We start from the raw sequence: 22,431 nt of genomic DNA on the forward strand, positions 1-22,431 counted from the left end.
GAATCCCGGGCTCTATTCATCTCTGAAACAGGCCACTTACAAAAACAATTAAACCAGTCTAATTCCTCAAAGCCTGTAATTGAATTTTCAAGTGCTGTGTTACACTGCATGCATTAGAGATGGTGGAGAGGAACAGACCTGCACAGTGATTGGTTAAACAAAATGATGAGCCTGTTTTGTTTGTTAACGAGCTTGGCTTCTCCCTCTCCCCCCCCCCCCCCCCCTCTCTCCACTCACATCTCCTCTCTCCACCCCCCCTCTCTCTCTCTCTCCCTCCCCCCTCTCTCCACCCCCCCTCTCTCCACTCACATCTCCTCTCTCCACCCCCCTCTCTCTCTCTCACCCTCCCTCTCTCTCTCTCCCTCTCTCTCTCCCTCCCCCTCCCCCTCTCTCCACTCACATCTCCTCTCTCCACCCCCCTCTCTCTCTCTCACCCTCCATCTCTCTCTCTCTCCCTCTCTCTCTCTCTCTCTCTCCCTCTCTCTCTCTCTCTCTCTCCCCCCTCTCTCCACTCACATCTCCTCCCTCCACCCTCCCTCTCTCTCTCCCCCCCCCCCCCTCTCTCTCTCTTCTCATTTTCTCTGTACTCATTCTTATTACTAGGTCTGTGATTAATGATGAAGTGTTTGTCCTAATCGTGCGGCGGCGGCTCCAGACAATGCCGCTCGAACATGGCACGCCGAACGCCGCCAGCCGTCTAATCCATCATCTGAAGAAGCCCCCCTCGCCAACATTGTTTTTCGCCTCAAGCCGCTTTTAACTCGCTTATTTCATCTCGTACTGCCCAGCAGTGTGTACAGTACAATAGAACCACGGCTCTGGAGGCTACCCCTGTCGAGGTCTGAGCGTCGGCCAGGGAGAGGGAGACGTTCCCTGGGGAGCGAGGATTGTGTCCCCCCTCCCCCACCCCACTACCTCTCCACCACTTAATCAGATTTAGCTCCAATGTTCCACAGAGTTTTACAATGAAAGGGGACAGGTAGCAGAGAATGGTGAATAGGCTAAAAGGGATTTTCAATCTGAGGAGGAGGTGAGACAAGGTGATGTCTGGCCACCTGGAAGAGGATTAAAGGAGGCAAAAAGGATTTTATAAAGGATTGTTTAGGGATTACAGAAAGAGAGAGAGAGGACAGTAGAGATATGAGCTTTGTGGTGTTTTAGTAATTTGTCTAGAATGGTTTCACTGTTATACCGTACAGATCCCCTAGCAAACATAGCACATGTGTACTATGATCAATAGTAGTAGTATTGAATACACACAAGGGCACAGTAGGTTTTATGAATCATAAATATCTAGATCATTACCTAGAAGTGGTGAAGACAGCATAGATCACTGGGTTCTTAGGATCTTTGGAGCTCATCAGAAAGACATCCTCTGAAACACATAGAAACCACATCGGAACATTAGCACAACCATCCCGACATCATACAGTGTTTCAATGAAGCGATGCTACCATACGTACCCCTCTCGGGTAGAAAGTACCCACAGAGAGGCTCACATACACACACACAGTTCCTTACGCAGCTCGTCGAAGTGTGTGTCGATGCCGTTGAGGCCTGGCACTGAGCAGGTCAGTCTGGCCTTGAGGAAGGTGGTCCACTTATTGACCAGACTCCTGTGACCTCCCAGGTCATTCTGCAGGGACAGACACACACAAACACACACACACGTTACACACACAAATAAACGCACACACGCTACACACACAAACACACACATGTTACACACACAAACACACACACGTTACACACACAAACACACACGTTACACACACTCACAATACACACACAAATAAACACACACCGTACACACACAAACACACATACGTTACACACACAGATAGTCTACAGACAGGCATGAAAATCCACAATATATAAGACTTGTGTGAATTCAGCTTTGATACTGGGGAACATCTGTGTATGTGACATATTTCTGTGTCCCTGTGAATGGAACTGTGTGTGTGAGAGTTTAACATGTCCATGACTTGTGTGTGAGCTTAATATATCCATGATGTGTGTGAGAGTTTAATATATCCATGATGAGTGTGTGAGTGCATGCTAGTTTGTTTCAGTGTGTTTTGTGTGCGTGTCCATGCGTCCATGCGTGTTTGCGTGTCTGTCTGTGCATGCCAGTGTGTGCATGGGATGCTTGTGTGTGTGTTTGTGTGTGTGTTGTTACCTTACACAGTTGTCCTATGCGGGCAATAGTGGCCTTGCCAGTGTGTTCTCCGTCCATAGCGTTCTCTTTGAAGAAGAGGAAGATCTTATCATCCTCAGGGTTGTCACTCTCTGGGATCAGGTTTACACCTACAAACCTGGGGTCTGACACACACACACACACACACGTTAACAAATACACGGGTACAAATAACACACACACACACACACACACACACACACACACACACAAATTGCTTACAGACATGATCATACATTCAAACACATATGCGCAAACACAGATACATGAGCACGCAAACAAACACCAGCTTGATAAACAAACAATGACTAATTTTCACCAGGGCTTAACCATGAAACCCTCATATCCGCATTAAACCAACCGCTATTTAATTCCACCATGTCCTCCATCCTCCAGTCCTTCATAACCCCTATTAGACAAGACACCTCCATCCTCCAGTCCTCCATAACCCCTATTATTAGAAGACACCTCCAGTCCTCCATAACCCCTATTAGAAGACACCTCCATCCTCCAGTCCTCCATAACCCCTGTTAGAAGACACCTCCATCCTCCAGTCCTCCATAAACCCTATTAGAAGACACCTCCATCCTCCAGTCATCCATAAACCCTATTAGAAGACACCTCCAGCCTCCAGTCCTCCATAACCCCTATTAGAAGACACCTCCATCCTCCAGTCCTCCATAAACCCAATTAGAAGACACCTCCATCCTCCAGTCCTCCATAACCCCTTTTTAGAAGACACCCCCAAACAAACACATATGACTCTGATTTTATGTAATATACACGTCCGACTGTGTAACAAATGGCACCCTATTCCCTACAGAGTGCACTTCTTTTGACCAGGGTGCACTACATAGGGAATAGGGTGCCATTTGGGACACAGCCCTAATACATCGATTGCAGATTTCGGAGTGCGAGGAAATCAAACTCCTAAATGGCTTGAGCCAAGAGCCTAGGGCTTGAATATCCCCAGCTAGAGGGATAGAGCTCTTTACGGAAAACTGATCTGGGAGCAGTCAGTCATAGAGGCGTCGGCACGGGAAAGGAGAGATGGCGTTTCGCCAACCCAACTAAGTTAGAGAGAGAGAGCAACAAGCGGGGCAGTGTTATGGTGGCGGTAAGCTCCACACACACACACACACACTGACACACACACACACACTGACACACACGCACACTGACACACACATGCACAAGGGTGCGAATATATTTGGCCACAACTGTATATACACACACACTCACACAATACAGGATGTGGCCGTGAAAAGGGAGACCCCTGGCTAGCTCCACACACACACACACACACACACACACACACACACACACACACACACACACACACACACACACACACACACACACACACACACCACAACGGCTGCACTCTTGCCATTCAATACATTTAATGTAGGACAAAGGCCACTTCATTGGTCGTGGGCTTAACTATAAACCCGAGTTAGGAGTGTTAACAGATCGGGAGGATGTGTAAATAAATGTCTGCCACAGTCTGTCTGGCCAACCTAGGGTCTGAAGCCTTCTGAAGTGCATACCTATTCACATAGCCATTAAGGATTCTCTCTGAAGTATGAACGCCATGCTCGCCATTCATACTAGTCTAGAGTCTAGAATAGAAAAGAATCCATTCTGGTAATCCCCAAATTACAATAACCAGAGAGGATTTATCCGGAGCCAGTGGATGGAGAAGCCAACAGACAATAGGAGGATTAAGGTGAGAAGATTACCTTTTGGGTAAATCTCTCTTTCTGAATGTGTCACGGCATTCATCACCATGGAGTGGGTTTGGGGGGTTCACTGTTCTGTGAATGGGAGGTGGGGCTGTAAAGGGGTGGTGGTGGGCTGAAATTTGACGTCGCTGCCGGAAAACAGCTGAGGGGATTAACTCCATGGGAAAGAATATGGACGCCGGGGAAAAAAACATAAATTGACCTTTTGTGCGGCAGCCATTAAATCCTGGGCTATGCAGGCAGACTGACAGAGTGAGGGCTCCTCTCCTTCCCACCCTGGCTAATCTCACCAGCACCAGCAGCCACACACATTCATACACACACTGACTTTATGAATGGGATCTGATATCTATGTCTGTCTTTGAATGGGAATCATCAGAGACACTCACGGCTTATAGATAGGACTAAGCTCTGAACGACAGCTATTTAAACCAATGAATGGCGTCCTCTCGCCAATTGACCAATGAGAAGGTTCCTTTGATGCGCTTTAAAGGATTAAGTGTATCATGTCTATATTATACTATCAAGAGCCCCCTCTCCTATCGACCAATAAAAAGGGCTGATTCATATAATTCCAGCCAATAAAGGTTGTTGCCTACTGTGTCATATCATCAACGGTTTCCTCTTGTTCATTTCAATTAGTTATACCTCTGCAAATACAATTTAATCAGAAGTGTCTAAGTTGATTTCTCCCTTGGAAAATAGCTTTTTGCTTTAATGTGATCGACCTGTATAATAAATAATAAATATAGAAGATATTAAATCACTGTGTTGTACCATTGAGCCATCTAGAGTCATGTTGCTCAGTCCTGATAGGATGATGCTCCCCGAGGGTGCGGAAGATGGCAAAGTCCCTTCCCATGAAGTCTGCCGATGTGCCAGAGTACAGCTCCCCATCTGCCAACCAGAAACCAGGGTCAGCAACAAGCAGCCAAGGAGATTAGAGATGTTAAGTGTCAGGAAGTTCACTGGCAAACTCCAACCAATCACAAGTGGGATTAGAGTCGGACTCACCTAACATGATGGACGCAGAGAGCATCTTGGGGTCGTAGGGGCTTTTCCCCCGGCCGTTCTCGAAGTGGGACGACTCCAGTCGAAAGATGTTGTCCTGAAGGGAAAGATCAGTGTTCAAGAATAGCCCGTAGGAAACCCATCTAGAACATTCCAAAACAACACGCAAATGACACAAAAGTTGCTCACTATATAAGGAATAGTGTCATATTAGTGCACTACAGAAGGAATATGGTTTGCAAGAAGTTCACTAAATGGGGAATAGTGTGTCAAATTAGTGCACTTGATGGGTAACAGTGAGAGACCTGAAACACGTACTGTGGAGTAGAGCTGTACCTTATTGACCCTTGTAGATGTATATTAATAACTGACAGACCCCGTCAATCTATGTAAAATAGCACCATGGTATACACACACACACACACACACACACACACACACACACACACACACACACACACACACACACACTCACACTCACACTCACACACACACACACACACACACACACACACACACACACACACACGCACACGCACACGCACACACATACACATACACACACACACACACACACACACACACAGAACCCATTATATTAATGCAGGACAAGATAGTGATTTCCCCCCTTTCCACAGTTGAACAGTTACACTGTGTGGGATCATTGATTAAGCTGTATCTGCTTATCAAGATGATTGATTAAACTGTTGTGTGGGAGAACGATTTCCGCTTGTTAATGTGGGCCTGTGTAATGAGCTTCCCCCCCACTTTGCACAAATGAAATCATTGATTAGAAACACTGAATGAGTGGGAAATAGTCACAACAGAAAATAATGATCTAGTCCCTTGTCTTGGTGCAATTTAGATTCTATTGGAGGTTAGAGGTGTGTGTGTGTGTGTGTGTGTGTGTGTGTGTGTGTGTGTGTGTGTGTGTGTGTGTGTGTGTGTGTGTGTTGTTGCCCCTTACCTCTGCCCGTTTGCCCATCTCCAGGTAGGCACAGATGGGATGGAAGGCCCCTGTACCACAGATATACAGGTGGGTGGAGTTGTAGGGTTGGAGCACTCGGATGAAGTTGGAACACTCTTTCTGACAGGAGACGAGAGACAAACACCTCATCAACATCTCATCAACTTGGGCTCCCGAGTGGCACAGCGGTCTAAGGCACTGCATCTCGGTGCTAGAGGTGTCACTACTGACCCTGGTTTGAATCCAGTCTGTATCACAACTGGCCGTGGGAGTCTCATAGGGACTCTAACCTGGCCAAACCCTGGGTTAGTAAATAAGAATTTGTTCTTAACTGACTTGCCTAGTTAAATAAAGGTTAAATTAAAAAAATTCAAAAACATCTGATCAGTTTCAAACTCTCAAACAAACAACACTCACATGTTAAAGCTGGAATCCTTAATAATGTAACAGCCATGTCTGTTTGGGATATTACAACAACAAAGAAGTTACTGGAAACAGAAGAGCACAGTATGTACTGCTATTTGTTTTTCCATGCTGCATGACGCTCCTCAGCTCGACAAAAACAACAACGGTGGTGGTGGGTCCAGTGGCGCTGTTTCCCCGTACTGCGGAGTTCATCTTTAAGTGTCCACATAGCATCTAGCATGTATTGTATCTGTGTAATTATATACAGCTACAACTAAGCAAATTAAGCAACGATTCAGTTAATATGCTAGTAACTACTTGGAACTAAAGAAGGTTTGTCCAGTTTTGCTGATTGCAGTTCAATCGTTATTTTAAGTACCATATCTGCAGTTATCTTGATCAGCTGAGCAACCACATTCTCCCTACCAAAGTAGCTCTAGAATACAGAGGTAACTACAGGACATAGTGAGGACAATATGTTTGCGCGCTCCAGCTGTCTTAAAGTGCTGTAGGTGCAACCTAAAACAACTTCAGATTTGATCACTCCAGGCATAAATAAGACTTGGTGGTTGGCGCTACTGGAAAGCTCCTGCAATCTGAAGTAGGAGTTTCCAGTTCCCGTTGCTGTGGTAAATTGCTTGTGAAATGAAGTGGCGTTCAGTTTTGCTGAAGGAAATGCCACCTGTGAGCTAAATCAGGCGATGACTGTGTCCTACATGCTCCCCGTTCCCTCTACAGTACACTCTGTTTGACCAGGGCCCATAGGTAGACCCAGAGGTCATATGGTGCCATTTGGGATGCATCCCATGTTCACATCAGATCTCTAATGACCCGTCCGTCCGTGTGTGTTTCCATGTGTGTCCCTGTCCGTGTGTGTGTGTGTGTGTGTGTGTGTGTGTGTGTGTGTGTGTGTGTGTGTGTGTGTGTGTGTGTGTGTGTGTGTGTGTGTGTGTGTGTGTCTGTCCGTCCACCTGTCCATCCGTAGGCGTTTGTGTGTGTGTCCGTCCGTTCGTCCGTCAGTATGTGTGTATTCACGTCAGATCTGTAGTGATCCATCTGGTTGAATTTACTGAAAGTATTTGGACTCCCAGCCTCAGCACATGTGGATAGTCCCAGTGCTGGGAGACTGTTTATGCTAACCCTAATGAATGGGATTAGTTCATGTTCTAGCCCTCTGGTAAGCCTTCTACAGGGTTCAGTAGGGTACACACATGCTAAAAAGATGAAGGCACGATTCATTGATGAGGAATACACACCTTTAGTTGACTGACACACACACACACACACACACACACACAGACACACACAGACACAAAGCTCATTCCAGGTTAATACACACACACACGCATCTCTTTCCCGGGTCATTAAGAAAATAAATACGGACCTTCTGTGTCAATAAAAATCCTAAACCTGAGGTTTATGTTCCGTCTGCACGGAGCCACCTCTAGTCTCAGGGATGCTAACTGCTCAGGCTTCCCTGTCCCTCACAGCAATGAGACATTAAATGTATTTCCTTGTCTAGCTAATAAGTAAGCAAGGACAGTGGAAGGATCAACAAATATTTGTTTAAAGGCTGATAGTTCAACAGATGAGAGAAAATAGAAAATTAACCATTCACGGAGCATATCACTCAAAAGTTACACCAACGTAGTGTGGAACCTGTTTCCACCATAAGGTCGTCCTCTGTCAAAATGAAACGCCAGATCTGGAATAACTAGCCATGTTGTGTAAAGGCTGATAAAAGTCATTGATATCTAACTGGACAGGTTTGAAGGATATCAACCTTGAGTTAAACTTTACTGTCAACCCAGGATATTATCACTAACCCATAGTCACAACAACAGGTCATGCCAGGATATTATCACTAACCCATAGTCACAACAACAGGTCACCCCAGGATATTATCACTAACCCATAGTCACAACATCAGGTCACCCCAGGATATTATCACTAACCCATAGTCACAACAACAGGTCACCCCAGAGAGAGGATATTATCACTAACCCATAGTCACAACAACAGGTCACGCCAGGATATTATCATAACCCATAGTCACAACAACAGGTCAGGATATTATCAGTAACCCATAGTCACAACAACAGGTCAACCCAGGATATTATCACTAACCCATAGTCACAACAACAGGTCAACCCAGGATATTATCACTAACCCATAGTCACAACAACAGGTCACTAACCCATAGTCACAACAACAGGTCAACCCAGGATATTATCACTAACCCATAGTCACAACAACAGGTCACCCCAGGATATTATCACTAACCCATAGTCACAACAACAGGTCAACCCAGGATATTATCACTAACCCATAGTCACAACAACAGGTCAACCCAGGATATTATCAGTAACCCATAGTCACAACAACAGGTCACCCCAGGATATTATCACTAACCCATAGTCACAACAACAGGTCAACCCAGGATATTATCACTAACCCATAGTCACAACAACAGGTCAACCCAGGATATTATCACTAACCCATAGTCACAACAACAGGTCAACCCAGGATATTATCACTAACCCATAGTCACAACAACAGGTCAACCCAGGATATTATCACTAACCCATAGTCACAACAACAGGTCACCCCAGGATATTATCACTAACCCATAGTCACAACAACAGGTCACCCCAGGATATTATCACTAACCCATAGTCACAACAACAGGTCAACCCAGGATATTATCACTAACCCATAGTCACAACAACAGGTCAACCCAGGATATTATCACTAACCCATAGTCACAACAACAGGTCAACCCAGGATATTATCACTAACCCATAGTCACAACAACAGGTCACCCCAGGATATTATCACTAACCCATAGTCACAACAACAGGTCAACCCAGGATATTATCACTAACCCATAGTCACAACAACAGGTCACCCCAGGATATTATCACTAACCCATAGTCACAACAACAGGTCACCCCAGGATATTATCACTAACCCATAGTCACAACAACAGGTCAACCCAGGATATTATCAGTAACCCATAGTCACAACAACAGGTCAACCCAGGATATTATCACTAACCCATAGTCACAACAACAGGTCACCCCAGGATATTATCACTAACCCATAGTCACAACAACAGGTCAACCCAGGATATTATCAGTAACCCATAGTCACAACAACAGGTCACCCCAGGATATTATCAGTAACCCATAGTCACAACAACAGGTCAACCCAGGATATTATCAGTAACCCATAGTCACAACAACAGGTCAAACCAGGATAATATCACTTACCCATAGTCACAACAACAGGTCAACCCAGGATATTATCACTAACCCATAGTCACAACAACAGGTCACCCCAGGATATTATCACTAACCCATAGTCACAACAACAGGTCACCCCAGGATATTATCACTAACCCATAGTCACAACAACAGGTCAACCCAGGATATTATCAGTAACCCATAGTCACAACAACAGGTCAACCCAGGATATTATCACTAACCCATAGTCACAACAACAGGTCACCCAGGATATTATCAGTAACCCATAGTCACAACAACAGGTCAACCCAGGATATTATCACTAACCCATAGTCACAACAACAGGTCAACCCAGGATATTATCACTAACCCATAGTCACAACAACAGGTCAACCCAGGATATTATCAGTAACCCATAGTCACAACAACAGGTCACCCCAGGATATTATCACTAACCCATAGTCCCAACAACAGGTCAACCCAGGATATTATCACTAACCCATAGTCACAACAACAGGTCAACCCAGGATATTATCAGTAACCATTGTCACAACAACAGGTCACCCCAGGATATTATCAGTAACCCATAGTCACAACAACAGGTCACCCCAGGATATGATCACTAACCCATAGTCACAACAACAGGTCACCCCAGGATATTATCACTAACCCATAGTCACAACAACAGGTCAACCCAGGATATTATCACTAACCCATAGTCACAACAACAGTTCCAGTGTCCCTGTCTGTGTTCAACCAGCGTTCAAGTATTTCTGTGGTTAGACCAAACCAAGAACCTCTAAACCCAGATATGCTCCACAACCTTATATGGTACACAACCATGACCGTTACAAGGGTTACTTGTGTGAACAACACGGGAACAGGGAAGAAGCAATGTCTTCCTCCATCATTCTCACATCGCTATTATATACATTGTAAACTGTCTCATTAATCATCTTACTGACAGAGATGTTTAGATTTTCTCATGGTCATTAGACTAATTTCCAGCCAGGCATTTTGTGTCTCTGTGTGTGTGTGTGTGTGTGTGTGTGTGTGTGTGTGTGTGTGTGTGTGTGTGTGTGTGTGTGTGTGTGTGTGTGTGTGTGTGTGTGTGTGTGTGTGTGTGTGTGTGTAATATTGAGTGCATGTTGTGTGTGTGCCACTGACAGACATTTACTCAGCCTAGTCAGAAATGCTACTCTGCAATTTTCAGGGTGAAAAATGACTTCTCTACACACAAACTGTGTCGTTACCTGAATACCACTGAATCCTCTGGGGAGAGAAGGGTCATTATTGGGAATAACTGATTACTTTCCCTTGAAAGGAGGGGGAATTAGTAGGCAGCTTTGTTTAAGGTAGATGGTTGATTGTGTTTTGAGAGCACACAGTGAACCTAACATGCAACAGTTTGCAGATACAACTATAACTTCTGAACTAAATGAGAATCATTACTCACTCTGCACTGTGTTGAACCGTTCAACATTTTCTGCATCACTTGTCTGTTAGGGCTGGGAATTGCCAAGGACCTCACAATATGATATTATCACAATATTTAGGTGCTGAAATTATATGTAGTGTGATTCTATATATAGTGTCATTCTATATGTAGTGTAATTCTATATGTAGTGTCATTCTATATGTAGTGTCATTCTATATGTATAGTGATTATATACAGTGCCTTGCGAAAGTATTCGGCACCCTTGAACTTTGCGACCTTTTGCCACATTTCAGGCTTCAAACATAAAGATATAAAACTGTATTTTTTTGTGAAGAATCAACAACAAGTGGGACACAATCATGAAGTGGAACGACATTTATTGGACATTTCAAACTTTTTTAACAAATCAAAAACTGAAAAATTGGGCGTGCAAAATTATTCAGCTCCCTTAAGTTAATACTTTGTAGCGCCACCTTTTGCTGCGATTACAGCTGTAAGTCGCTTGGGGTATGTCTCTATCAGTTTTGCACATCGAGAGACTGACATTTTTTCCCATTCCTCCTTGCAAAACAGCTCGAGCTCAGTGAGGTTGGATGGATAGCATTTGTGAACAGCAGTTTTCAGTTCTTTCCACAGATTCTCGATTGGATTCAGGTCTGGACTTTGACTTGGCCATTCTAACACCTGGATATGTTTATTTTTGAACCATTCCATTGTAGATTTTGCTTTATGTTTTGGATCATTGTCTTGTTGGAAGACAAATCTCCGTCCCAGTCTCAGATCTTTTGCAGACTCCATCAGGTTTTCTTCCAGAATGGTCCTGTATTTGGCTCCATCCATCTTCCCATCAATTTGAACCATCTTCCCTGTCCCTGCTGAAGAAAAGCAGGCCCAAACCATGATGCTGCCACCACCATGTTTGACAGTGGGGATGGTGTGTTCAGCTGTGTTGCTTTTACGCCAAACATAACGTTTTGCATTGTTGCCAAAAAGTTCAATTTTGGTTTCATCTGACCAGAGCACCTTCTTCCACATGTTTGGTGTGTCTCCCAGGTGGCTTGTGGCAAACTTTAAACAACACTTTTTATGGATATCTTTAAGAAATGGCTTTCTTCTTGCCACTCTTCCATAAAGGCCAGATTTGTGCAATATACGACTGATTGTTGTCCTATGGACAGAGTCTCCCACCTCAGCTGTAGATCTCTGCAGTTCATCCAGAGTGATCATGGGCCTCTTGGCTGCATCTCTGATCAGTCTTCTCCTTGTATGAGCTGAAAGTTTAGAGGGACGGCCAGGTCTTGGTAGATTTGCAGTGGTCTGATACTCCTTCCATTTCAATATTATCGCTTGCACAGTGCTCCTTGGGATGTTTAAAGCTTGGGAAATCTTTTTGTATCCAAATCCGGCTTTAGACTTCTTCACAACAGTATCTCGGACCTGCCTGGTGTGTTCCTTGTTCTTCATGATGCTCTCTGCGCTTTTAACGGGCCTCTGAGACTATCACAGTGCAGGTGCATTTATACGGAGACGTGATTACACACAGGTGGATTGTATTTATCATCATTAGTCATTTAGGTCAACATTGGATCATTCAGAGATCCTCACTGAACTTCTGGAGAGAGTTTGCTGCACTGAAAGTAAAGTGGCTGAATAATTTTGCACGCCCAATTTTTCCGTTTTTGATTTGTTAAAAAAGTTTGAAATATCCAATAAATGTCATTCCACTTCATGATTGTGTCCCACTTGTTGTTGATTCTTCACAAAAAAATACAGTTTTATATCTTTATGTTTGAAGCCTGAAATGTGGCAAAAGGTCGCAAAGTTCAAGGGGGCCGAATACTTTCGCAAGGCACTGTATGTATAGTGAATCTATATGTAGTGTGATTCTATATTTATTGTGATTCTATATGTATAGTGAATCTATATGTAGTGTGATTCTATATTTATTGTGATTCTATATGTATTGTGATTCTATATGTATAGTGAATCTATATGTAGTGTGATTCTATATATATTGTGATTCTATATGTATAGTGAATCTATATGTAGTGTCATTCTATATGTAGTGTCATTCTATATGTATTGTGATTCTATATGTATAGTTATTCTATATGTATAGTGAATCTATATGTAGTGTCATTCTGTATGTAGTGTCATTCTATATTTATTGTGATTCTATATGTATAGTGATTCTATATGTATAGTGAACCTATATATAGTGTGATTCTATATGTATAGTGATTCTATATGTATAGTGAACCTATATATAGTGTGATTCTATATGTATTGTCATTCTATATGTAGTGTCATTCTATATGTAGTGTCATTCTATATTTATTGTGATTCTATATGTATTGTGATTCTATATATATTCTGATTCTATATGTATTGTGATTCTATATGTAGTGTGATTATATATGTAGTGTGATTCTTAATGTATAGTGATTATATATGTATAGTGAATCTATATGTAGTGTGATTCTATATGTAGTGTCATTCTATATGTATTGTGATTCTATATGTATAGTGATTCTATATATATTGTGATTCTATATGTAGTGTGATTATATATGTAGTGTCATTCTATATGTAGTGTGATTCTATATATAGTGTGATTCTATATGTAGTGTGATTATATATGTAGTGTGATTCTAAATGTAGTGTGATTATATATGTAGTGTCATTCGAAATGTATTGTGATTCTATATGTATTGTGATTCTAAATGTATTGTGATTCTATATGTATAGTGAATCTATATGTAGTGTGATTATATATGTAGTGTGATTATATATGTAGTGTGATTCTAAATGTATTGTGATTCTATATGTAGTGTGATTCTATATGTAGTGTGATTCTATATGTATAGTGAATCTATATGTAGTGTGATTATATATGTAGTGTGATTATATATGTAGTGTGATTCTAAATGTATTGCGATTCGATACTTTGATTTGAACATTTTGCCTTCAGAAAGTATTTATACCCCTTGACTTATTCCACATTTTAATGTGTAATAGCCTGAATTCCAAATGGATTAAATTGACACAATACCACATAATGAACCCCAAGTTAAAAAAAATGTTTTTTTTGCAAATGTATTGAAAATAAAATTAAGAAATATCTAATTTACATAAGTATTCACACCCCTGAGTCAATACTTTGTACAAGCACCTTTAGCATTGATTACAGCTGTGAATCTATCTTGGTAAGTCTCTAAGAGCTGTCTACTCCTGGATTGTGCAACATTTGCCCATTAACTTTTTCAAAATTCCTCAAGCTCTGTCAAACTGGTTGTTGATCATTGCTAGACAACCATGTTCAGGTCTTGCCATAGATTTTCAAGTAGATTTAAGTCAAAACTGTATCTCAACCACTCAGGAACATTTGGCCTTGTGTGTTAGGTTATTGTCCTGCTGAAAGGTGAATTCATCTCCCAGACAGAACCAAGTTTTCTTCTAGGATTTTACCTGTGCTTAGCTGCATTCCACTTACAAAAAGTGAATTGCTTTACTTTAGTGCCTTGTTGCAAACAGGATGCATGTTTTGGAATATTTTTATTCTGTACAGGCTGCCTTCTTTTCACTCTGTCAATTAGCTTAGTATTGTGGAGTAACTACAATGTTATTGATCCATCCTCAGTTTTCTCCTATTAAACTCGAACTGTTTTAAAGTCACCCTTGGCCTCATGATGAAATCTCTGAGCAATTTCCTCCTCTCTGGCAACTGAGTTCAAATATCAATATAATATCGTCCAACAATAATATAACGATATGTAACTGTATCAATCCCCCATCGCTATAATCAACTCTCTCAGATCTCCACGAGTCCACGTGGGCTATGGGATTGGGCAATAATCCATAACCGAATCAAATGAGTCACGTTCCTGACTGAATCATACCCAACCTACTGAGTCATCTTGTACAAAGCCCAGTGAATCACCAGTAAGACATTTGGGCAGAGAGTGCTGTACTGTTGCATTTGTTCCAGGGCTCTAAATTGAGTGGAGAAATTCACCACTTAGGAGCTAGGAATGCTTTTGTAATGTCCTAATCAAGCATTCGTGCCCACAAAAACGCAACTTTCATTGCCTCATTTTCTAGAGTAAACATTTTTACAGCATGCAAATGCCTCATCAATGTGTGTGTGTGAATGCGCGCATGCATCTGTGTGTGTGTGTGTTATAGAGTACACGTGTGTGTATCTGGTCATGTGTACAGCAGGAATGTCTGTATGTATCTGTGTTAGGGCAGTGCTATGTTTATAACCCAAAAACCTGCCACAGACTATGACCCAAGTGGAACCTCTGTGATTTATGGACTGAACTACGTAATCCCACATAATCCTAGAGCCCCCTCCCCTCCACTGCATGTGCACTCAGCCATGAAATTAGAAGCAGATACAACACAAGGGTTGTGTGTAAACCCCACATGAGATAACACACACAATCTGATACATACAACACACACTCTCTCTCTTTCTCTCTCTCTCTCTCTCTCTCTCTCTCTCTCTCTCTCTCTCTCTCTCTCTCTGCGATAACGCACACAATCAGATGGCACACCCACACACACTCACTTCATCTCTCTCTCAAACACACACATAGACACACACACTGAGTTCAGCTGTGCATGCAGAACATTGGTAGATAAATAAACAGAGTGATGTGATGTACTGCGTTCTTGCCGGCGTGCCAACAGAACCAACAAACACACACAGCGGGGAAGGAACGCTTCCAGGGGACCACAAGGTCATGGAAACTACTAGCAACGACAGCTATGCTAGTTTGGATCAATGTTGCTATAATGTCGCTTCCACATCATTTCCACAACAAACATCTTCTAAATGTTTCCATCTGACGACACGACGTGGAAAAATATTATTATTAATGTTGCAGGTCATTAATGGTTATTATTTATTAATGTTAGGTTATTATAGGTTATTAATGTTGCAGGTAACACACTAACAACATGTCAGACGAGCTAGTTACATGGGTTCCTAATGGTAACACACAAACAGCATGTCAGACATGCTAGTTACATGGGTTCCTAATGGCAACACACTAACAACATGTCAGACATGCTAGTTACATGGGTTCCTAATGGTAACACACTAACAACATGTCAGACAAGCTAGTTACATGGGTTCCTAATGGTAACACACTAACAGCATGTCAGACATGCTAGTTACGTAGGTTGCTAATGGTAACACACTAACAACATGTCAGACATGCTAGTTACATGGGTTCCTAATGGTAACACACTAACACCATGTCAGACATGCTAGTTACATGGGTTCCTAATGGTAACACACTAACAGCATGTCAGACATGCTAGTTACGTAGGTTACTAATGGTAACACACTAACAACATGTCAGACAAGCTAGTTACGTAGGTTCCTAATGGTAACACACTAACAACATGTCAGACAAGCTAGTTACATGGGTTCCTAATGGTAACACACTAACAGCATGTCAGACATGCTAGTTACATGGGTTAATAATGGTAACACACTAACAGCATGTCAGACATGCTAGTTACGTAGGTTGCTAATGGTAACACGCTAACAGTATGTCAGACATGCTAGTTACGTAGGTTACTAATGGTAACACACTAACAGTATGTCAGACATGCTAGTTACGTAGGTTACTAATGATAACACGCTAACAGCATGTCAGACATGCTAGTTACATTCCCCTGCATAAGCTGTGTGCTGACAAGTTAAAGTATAGCCTGCAGGTAACATAAACCACATGTATCCACCTATTGTGTCAGGCTACATAAGAGTGACATAAGTGGTTATAAGGTGACTCGCAGAACTTACCCCGAGGTCTTTCCCCGCCCACTTGCACTCGTCACGCTTTGAGGGTGTGGCTGGCCATGCGATCTATGGAGAGGAGGAGAGAGGGAGTGTTATCATACGGAACAGGAGAGAATGTCATTGAGAGAGATTATAAACAACAACATCATTGAGTTTCATCTCAATCTCTTCATTCGAAGATTCAATAATGGACACTCTTACTGACAGTTGTGGCCGCGCTGTTTGTGATGTATTGTTGTCTCTACCTTCTTGCCCTTTGTGCTGTTGACTGTGCCCAATAATGTTTGTACCACGTTTTGTGCTGCTACCATGTTGTGTTGCTACCATGTTGTTGTCATGTTGTGTTGCTACCATGCTGTGTTGTCATGTGTTGCTGCCTTGTTATGTTGTTGTCTTAGGTCTCTCTTTATGTAGTGTTGTCTCTCTTGTTGTGATGTGTGTTTTGTCAGATATTTATGTATATTTATATGTATTTTTTGGTTTTAGTCCCAGGCCCCGTCCCCGCAGGCCTTTTTCCTTTCGGTAGGCCGTCATTGTAAATAAGAATTTGTTCTTAATGTTCTTAACTGACTGGCCTAGTTAAATAAAGATGAAATTAAAATAAAATCATTTAAAAGTGAGGGAGTGGTATACTAAGGAACAGAGGAGAGAATGTGTCATATGAACAGAGAAAGTGAGTCATTATGTAAAACAAGAGAGAAGGAGTGCACAATAATATTCTGGGGTCCATTCAGGCGGTAGTCTAACCAGGAATTGAACCCAGGTTCATGCAAATGATAGTCCAACACATTTGCCACTGCACCAAAGGGTCAGAATCTCTGGATGAGTATGCTAAGTGTTGCACGTAGCTTGCTACCTTGTTATGCTGGAGGGAAGTGAGTTTTGAACCATAAAGTAAGAGAGACAGATAGCTTTAAAGGGAATACAGTGTAAGTCACTACCAATTTACAATAGCTCCGAGCTAGCAACATGGGCCTGGTCTTATTCACTTGCTGGATCAAAATGAATTCCCCCCCCAAATCTGAAGGTGGACCCAGGTTCAAAAACATTTGGGAACCCCCTGTATAAGCTTAGCTTTACAGTACTGAAAGTTAAATAACCAGAGCACTCCTGAGGCCCTTTGGAGAATCATTTAAGACTTTCAATTAAAGATGGTTGTCCTTATGGTCTTACCATCTGTCACATTCGTGTGTGTGTGTTCTTCCAGGGTCCCCTGAATTATAAAAACAGATTGTGTGTGTGTGTCCTTCCAGTGTCCCCTGAATTATAAAAACAGATCGTGTGTGTGTCCTGCCAGTGTCCCCTGAATTATAAAAACAGATCGTGTGTGTGTCCCGCCAGTGTCCCCTGAATTATAAAAACAGACAGATAAAAACGTGTGTGTGTCCAGTGCTGAATTATAAAAACAGAGTGTCCCCTGAATTATAAAAACAGATTGTGTGTGTGTCCCGCCAGTGTCCCCTGAATTATAAAAACAGATCGTGTGTGTGTCCCGCCGGTGTCCCCTGAATTATAAAAACAGATCGTGTGTGTGTCCCGCCAGTGTCCCCTGAATTATAAAAACAGATTGTGTGTGTCCCGCCGGTGTCCCCTGAATTATAAAAACAGATCGTGTGTGTGTCCCGCCAGTGTCCCCTGAATTATAAAAACAGATCGTGTGTGTGTCCCACCAGTGTCCCCTGAATTATAAAAACAGATCGTGTGTGTGTCCCGCCAGTGTCCCCTGAATTATAAAAACAGATCGTGTGTGTGTCCCACCAGTGTCCCCTGAATTATAAAAACAGATTGTGTGTGTGTCCCGCCAGTGTCCCCTGAATTATAAAAACAGATTGTGTGTGTGTCCCGCCAGTGTCCCCTGAATTATAAAAACAGATTGTGTGTGTGTGTGTCCCGCCGGTGTCCCCTGAATTATAAAAACAGATTGTGTGTGTGTCCTGCCAGTGTCCCCTGAATTATAAAAACAGATTGTGTGTGTGTCCCACCGGTGTCCCCTGAATTATAAAAACAGATTGTGTGTTTGTGTCCCGCCGGTGTCCCCTGAATTATAAAAACAGATCGTGTGTGTGTCCCGCCAGTGTCCCCTGAATTATAAAAACAGATTGTGTGTGTCCCGCCGGTGTCCCCTGAATTATAAAAACAGATTGTGTGTGTGTCCCGCCAGTGTCCCCTGAATTATAAAAACAAATCGTGTGTGTGTCCCACCAGTGTCCCCTGAATTATAAAAACAGATTGTGTGTGTGTCCCGCCAGTGTCCCCTGAACTATAAAAACAGATTGTGTGTGTGTGTCGCCAGTGTCCCCTGAATTATAAAAACAGATTGTGTGTGTGTGTGTGTGTCCCGCCGGTGTCCCCTGAATTATAAAAACAGATTGTGTGTGTGTCCTGCCAGTGTCCCCTGAATTATAAAAACAGATTGTGTGTGTGTCCCACCGGTGTCCCCTGAATTATAAAAACAGATTGTGTGTTTGTGTCCCGCCGGTGTCCCCTGAATTATAAAAACAGATTGTGTGTGTTTGTGTCCTGCCAGTGTCCCCTGAATTATAAAAACAGATTGTGTGTGTTTGTGTCCTGCCAGTGTCCCCTGAATTATAAAAACAGATTGTGTGTGTTTGTGTCCTGCCAGTGTCCCCTGAATTATAAAAACAGATTGTGTGCTGGGGCCGGACTCATAATAAGAGCTGGAATAATCATCCACAGGCATATAAACTGAGGAGTACAACAAGTCATAGAAGTGCAGGTACCAGAATGCAGGTAGGTGCTAGAACATGTGTACCCACCCACCCACACATGGTATGCTCATGGCACTGGAAAAACACCACAAATAGCAGGTTAACAAACACAGACAGACTCACCATGCGGGCACACACACACACCCCCTCACACACACCACGTGGGCACACACACATCCTTCTATTCATAGCGTATCTCTCTTCAGGATCAGCTGAGCTGTTCTGTCAGACCAAGGGGACTTGCAGTACCAAGGGTAATTGCATTAGATTTGCAAAATCACCGCTTTTCCACTTATCTTTCTCTGCATTATCAAAGATCTGAATAGGGAAAACACATCCGCGCCAAGGGCCCCCAAAAAATTATGTAATTCTCTTATATTTAAATAGCCTCTGCAATGCATACAGTGTGTGTGTGTGTGTGTGTGTGTGTGTGTGTGTGTGTGTGTGTGTGTGTGTGTGTGTGTGTGTGTGTGTGTGTGTGTGTGTGTGTGTGTGTGTGTGTGTGTGTGTGTGTGTGTATTTCAGCACTTTAAGGGCCTTTGCAGTTTCTCCAGTGCCTCAGTGCTTCTTGTTCACATCAATCTCCGCGTCTGTGATAGCTGTCAGAATCAGATAAAAAGACTCTTAACTCTCCTGTAACCTGTTCCAGGTGGACTGATGGAATTATAAACAGGCCTGTCTAGAAAAAGAGACAGAGAGATGGAGAGAAAGGGATGGAGGGAGGAAATCACAGTAATGGACTCCAGAGAGATGGAGAGAAAGGGATGGAGGGAGGAAATCACAGTAATGGACTCCAGAGAGATGGAGAGAAAGGGATGGAGGGAGGAAATCACAGTAATGGACTCCAGAGAGATGGAGAGAGGAGCAGGAGTGGGTCTCGAATAACAAAGGGGTGCTGCTCAATCAAAGATGGTTTTTCATTTGAAAACACTATGTTCACTAGCCAATCAGCATCATACTCTGTGCTCACTAGTCAATGAGCATGACCTCTGCACTCAGAGATCCAAACTTCCAATTAGGATAGGTTTGGATATAACGTGAACCTAAATCCTGATCATGCCGTATAGCAGATCTAGTCAAATGGAATCCCGCCCGCCAACTGGTTTAATTACATTTATTCAATTATATTCCTGTCCCCCAACCATCTGCACAGAGGAGAATGATCCCAATGAAAAACATGTAAATACATAGTCTGCCATAAACAGCTGAGAAGTGCATTCTAATTACTCAAGCATCCTCACTTCCTGTTGCTAATTATTCATACGGATCATCATAGGGAAGTTCAGACAGCTTTCAGCTTTTCAGTATTTATGGGAAATGCGGTCCAAGTCTTCTTCTCTCAGAGTTTGATTTGGCAGTGAGGTCCCTTACATAGCTCCATAGATTTGCTATTATGTGTTTTCATTGGCAGTTACTAAATGGACGGCTTGCCTATACACTGGACCTCCTGTCTGAATCAATATCCACTCTTTAAAAGAGGGTTTATTTTATTTCATGCATATGTGCCTTTTACTGGAAGGATTGAGAATAAGCGGTCCATTGTATGTCTCTACTGATGCAAGACCCATAGAGAAAATGTTGGTTTTGTGTGGTCGTGTGGTCATTGTGTTATCTTCATAATGTTGACCTTGTGTGCGGTCAAAGAGTAGGACTCTTACCTGTTTGTGCTCTCTGTTGAGATTGACCAAGTCGAAGGAGAAGACGTGGTCCTCGGCACCCACCAACAGTCTTCCTCTCTCCTCGTCCAATAGGAAGGTGTCGTAGCCGGAGCTGTTGGTGAGGCCGTTGAAAGTGATGAGGTTACTGGATTCTACCATCTCTGAAACACACACAGAGGACAGAACATGGGTGAGTCTAAAGCAGGTAGACAAACAGATGGATGGAAGAGGAAGAAAGGTGGACAGATGGATGAATGGGTGGGTGGGTAGACAGACAGACTAGAGTTAAACAGTTCCAGTAATTTTCCCCAAATTCCCTGCTTTTCCAGAAATCGTGGTTGAAGGATTCTTGGATTTCCAGCTAATTCTTGCGTAATTCCAGGAACCTCCCAACCAAGGATTTCTGGGAAATACAGAGTGTTTTGGGAAAGGTACAGGAATTAAACAACCCTAGAATAGACAGACAAAAATATCTAAAGAGCTTCAATTTAGATACGCTGCATGTCGATAGTCAATGTTACGGTTATAACCAACAGCAAATGAATTGAGGCACAACAGAGTGTTGTATGACTGTGTTTCTGGTAAAGTGACATAGACAGATGAAGAATTTAAGTTCTGGGAGTTCAGATTTCTCAAGCTAGACACTTCTAAAAAGGTTCACCAAAAACTGCCCTTTGGGATGTCACACAGATCTGGTCAGGCATGACGTAAGGCCTCTAAGGTGGACACTGCGTGACCCAGTCTCAGCATGGCGCAAAAGCTGCCCAAGCATGTGATTGGCTGAATCTTTTATAGGCATTCGGGACAGGGCTGTGTGTGGTCAGTTAAGATGTGTAGTGCATTGTGTGCAGAGGCATGGCGATAAACAGCAGGTGGAGGCAGGAGAGTAAGTTCCTATAAACCTGTCAGGTCAACTAAACATCCCCCAACCTGAGACAAAACCTCTGAAACGTTTATCACCAAAGGCAACTTTTGGTGACACATGCAGTAGTAACAGCATGTTGAGACTGCTGAGATAAAGCCAAGGCAGCCTTCATCACACCAACGAAAATAACCAACTCAGAAGACAACAGTGTTGCTATGTTTTTGCCTCTGGTTCCTCAATACAAATCAGAATTGCTACTCAACCAAACAACCTGGTTGAAAATCGTTCCTCGAAAATCGAAAAGAATGATTAAGATAAGGGAGCATGATAATAAAATAATTGATGCGTCTCTAACA

General features: G+C 42.8%; 1 protein-coding gene across 2 annotated transcripts in view; it reads right to left on the bottom strand.

The window, feature by feature from the left end:
- LOC139392617 (semaphorin-3aa-like) overlaps positions 1 to 22,431 on the bottom strand; it is a 59,272-nt gene that overhangs the window by 14,380 nt on the left and 22,461 nt on the right. For both annotated transcript variants that reach the window (XM_071140711.1, XM_071140712.1), the window contains exons 2-9: positions 21,211 to 21,371; positions 16,827 to 16,889; positions 5,921 to 6,040; positions 4,957 to 5,050; positions 4,720 to 4,839; positions 2,180 to 2,322; positions 1,522 to 1,636; positions 1,306 to 1,375 (exon numbers count right to left, since the gene is read on the bottom strand). In XM_071140711.1, the coding sequence (XP_070996812.1) occupies positions 1,306 to 1,375; positions 1,522 to 1,636; positions 2,180 to 2,322; positions 4,720 to 4,839; positions 4,957 to 5,050; positions 5,921 to 6,040; positions 16,827 to 16,889; positions 21,211 to 21,371 (886 nt within the window). The remainder of the gene's footprint in view (positions 1 to 1,305; positions 1,376 to 1,521; positions 1,637 to 2,179; positions 2,323 to 4,719; positions 4,840 to 4,956; positions 5,051 to 5,920; positions 6,041 to 16,826; positions 16,890 to 21,210; positions 21,372 to 22,431) is intronic.

The sequence above is a fragment of the Oncorhynchus clarkii genome, chromosome 33 (genome assembly GCF_045791955.1).
Source record: "Oncorhynchus clarkii lewisi isolate Uvic-CL-2024 chromosome 33, UVic_Ocla_1.0, whole genome shotgun sequence".
Lineage (NCBI taxonomy): Eukaryota > Metazoa > Chordata > Actinopteri > Salmoniformes > Salmonidae > Oncorhynchus > Oncorhynchus clarkii.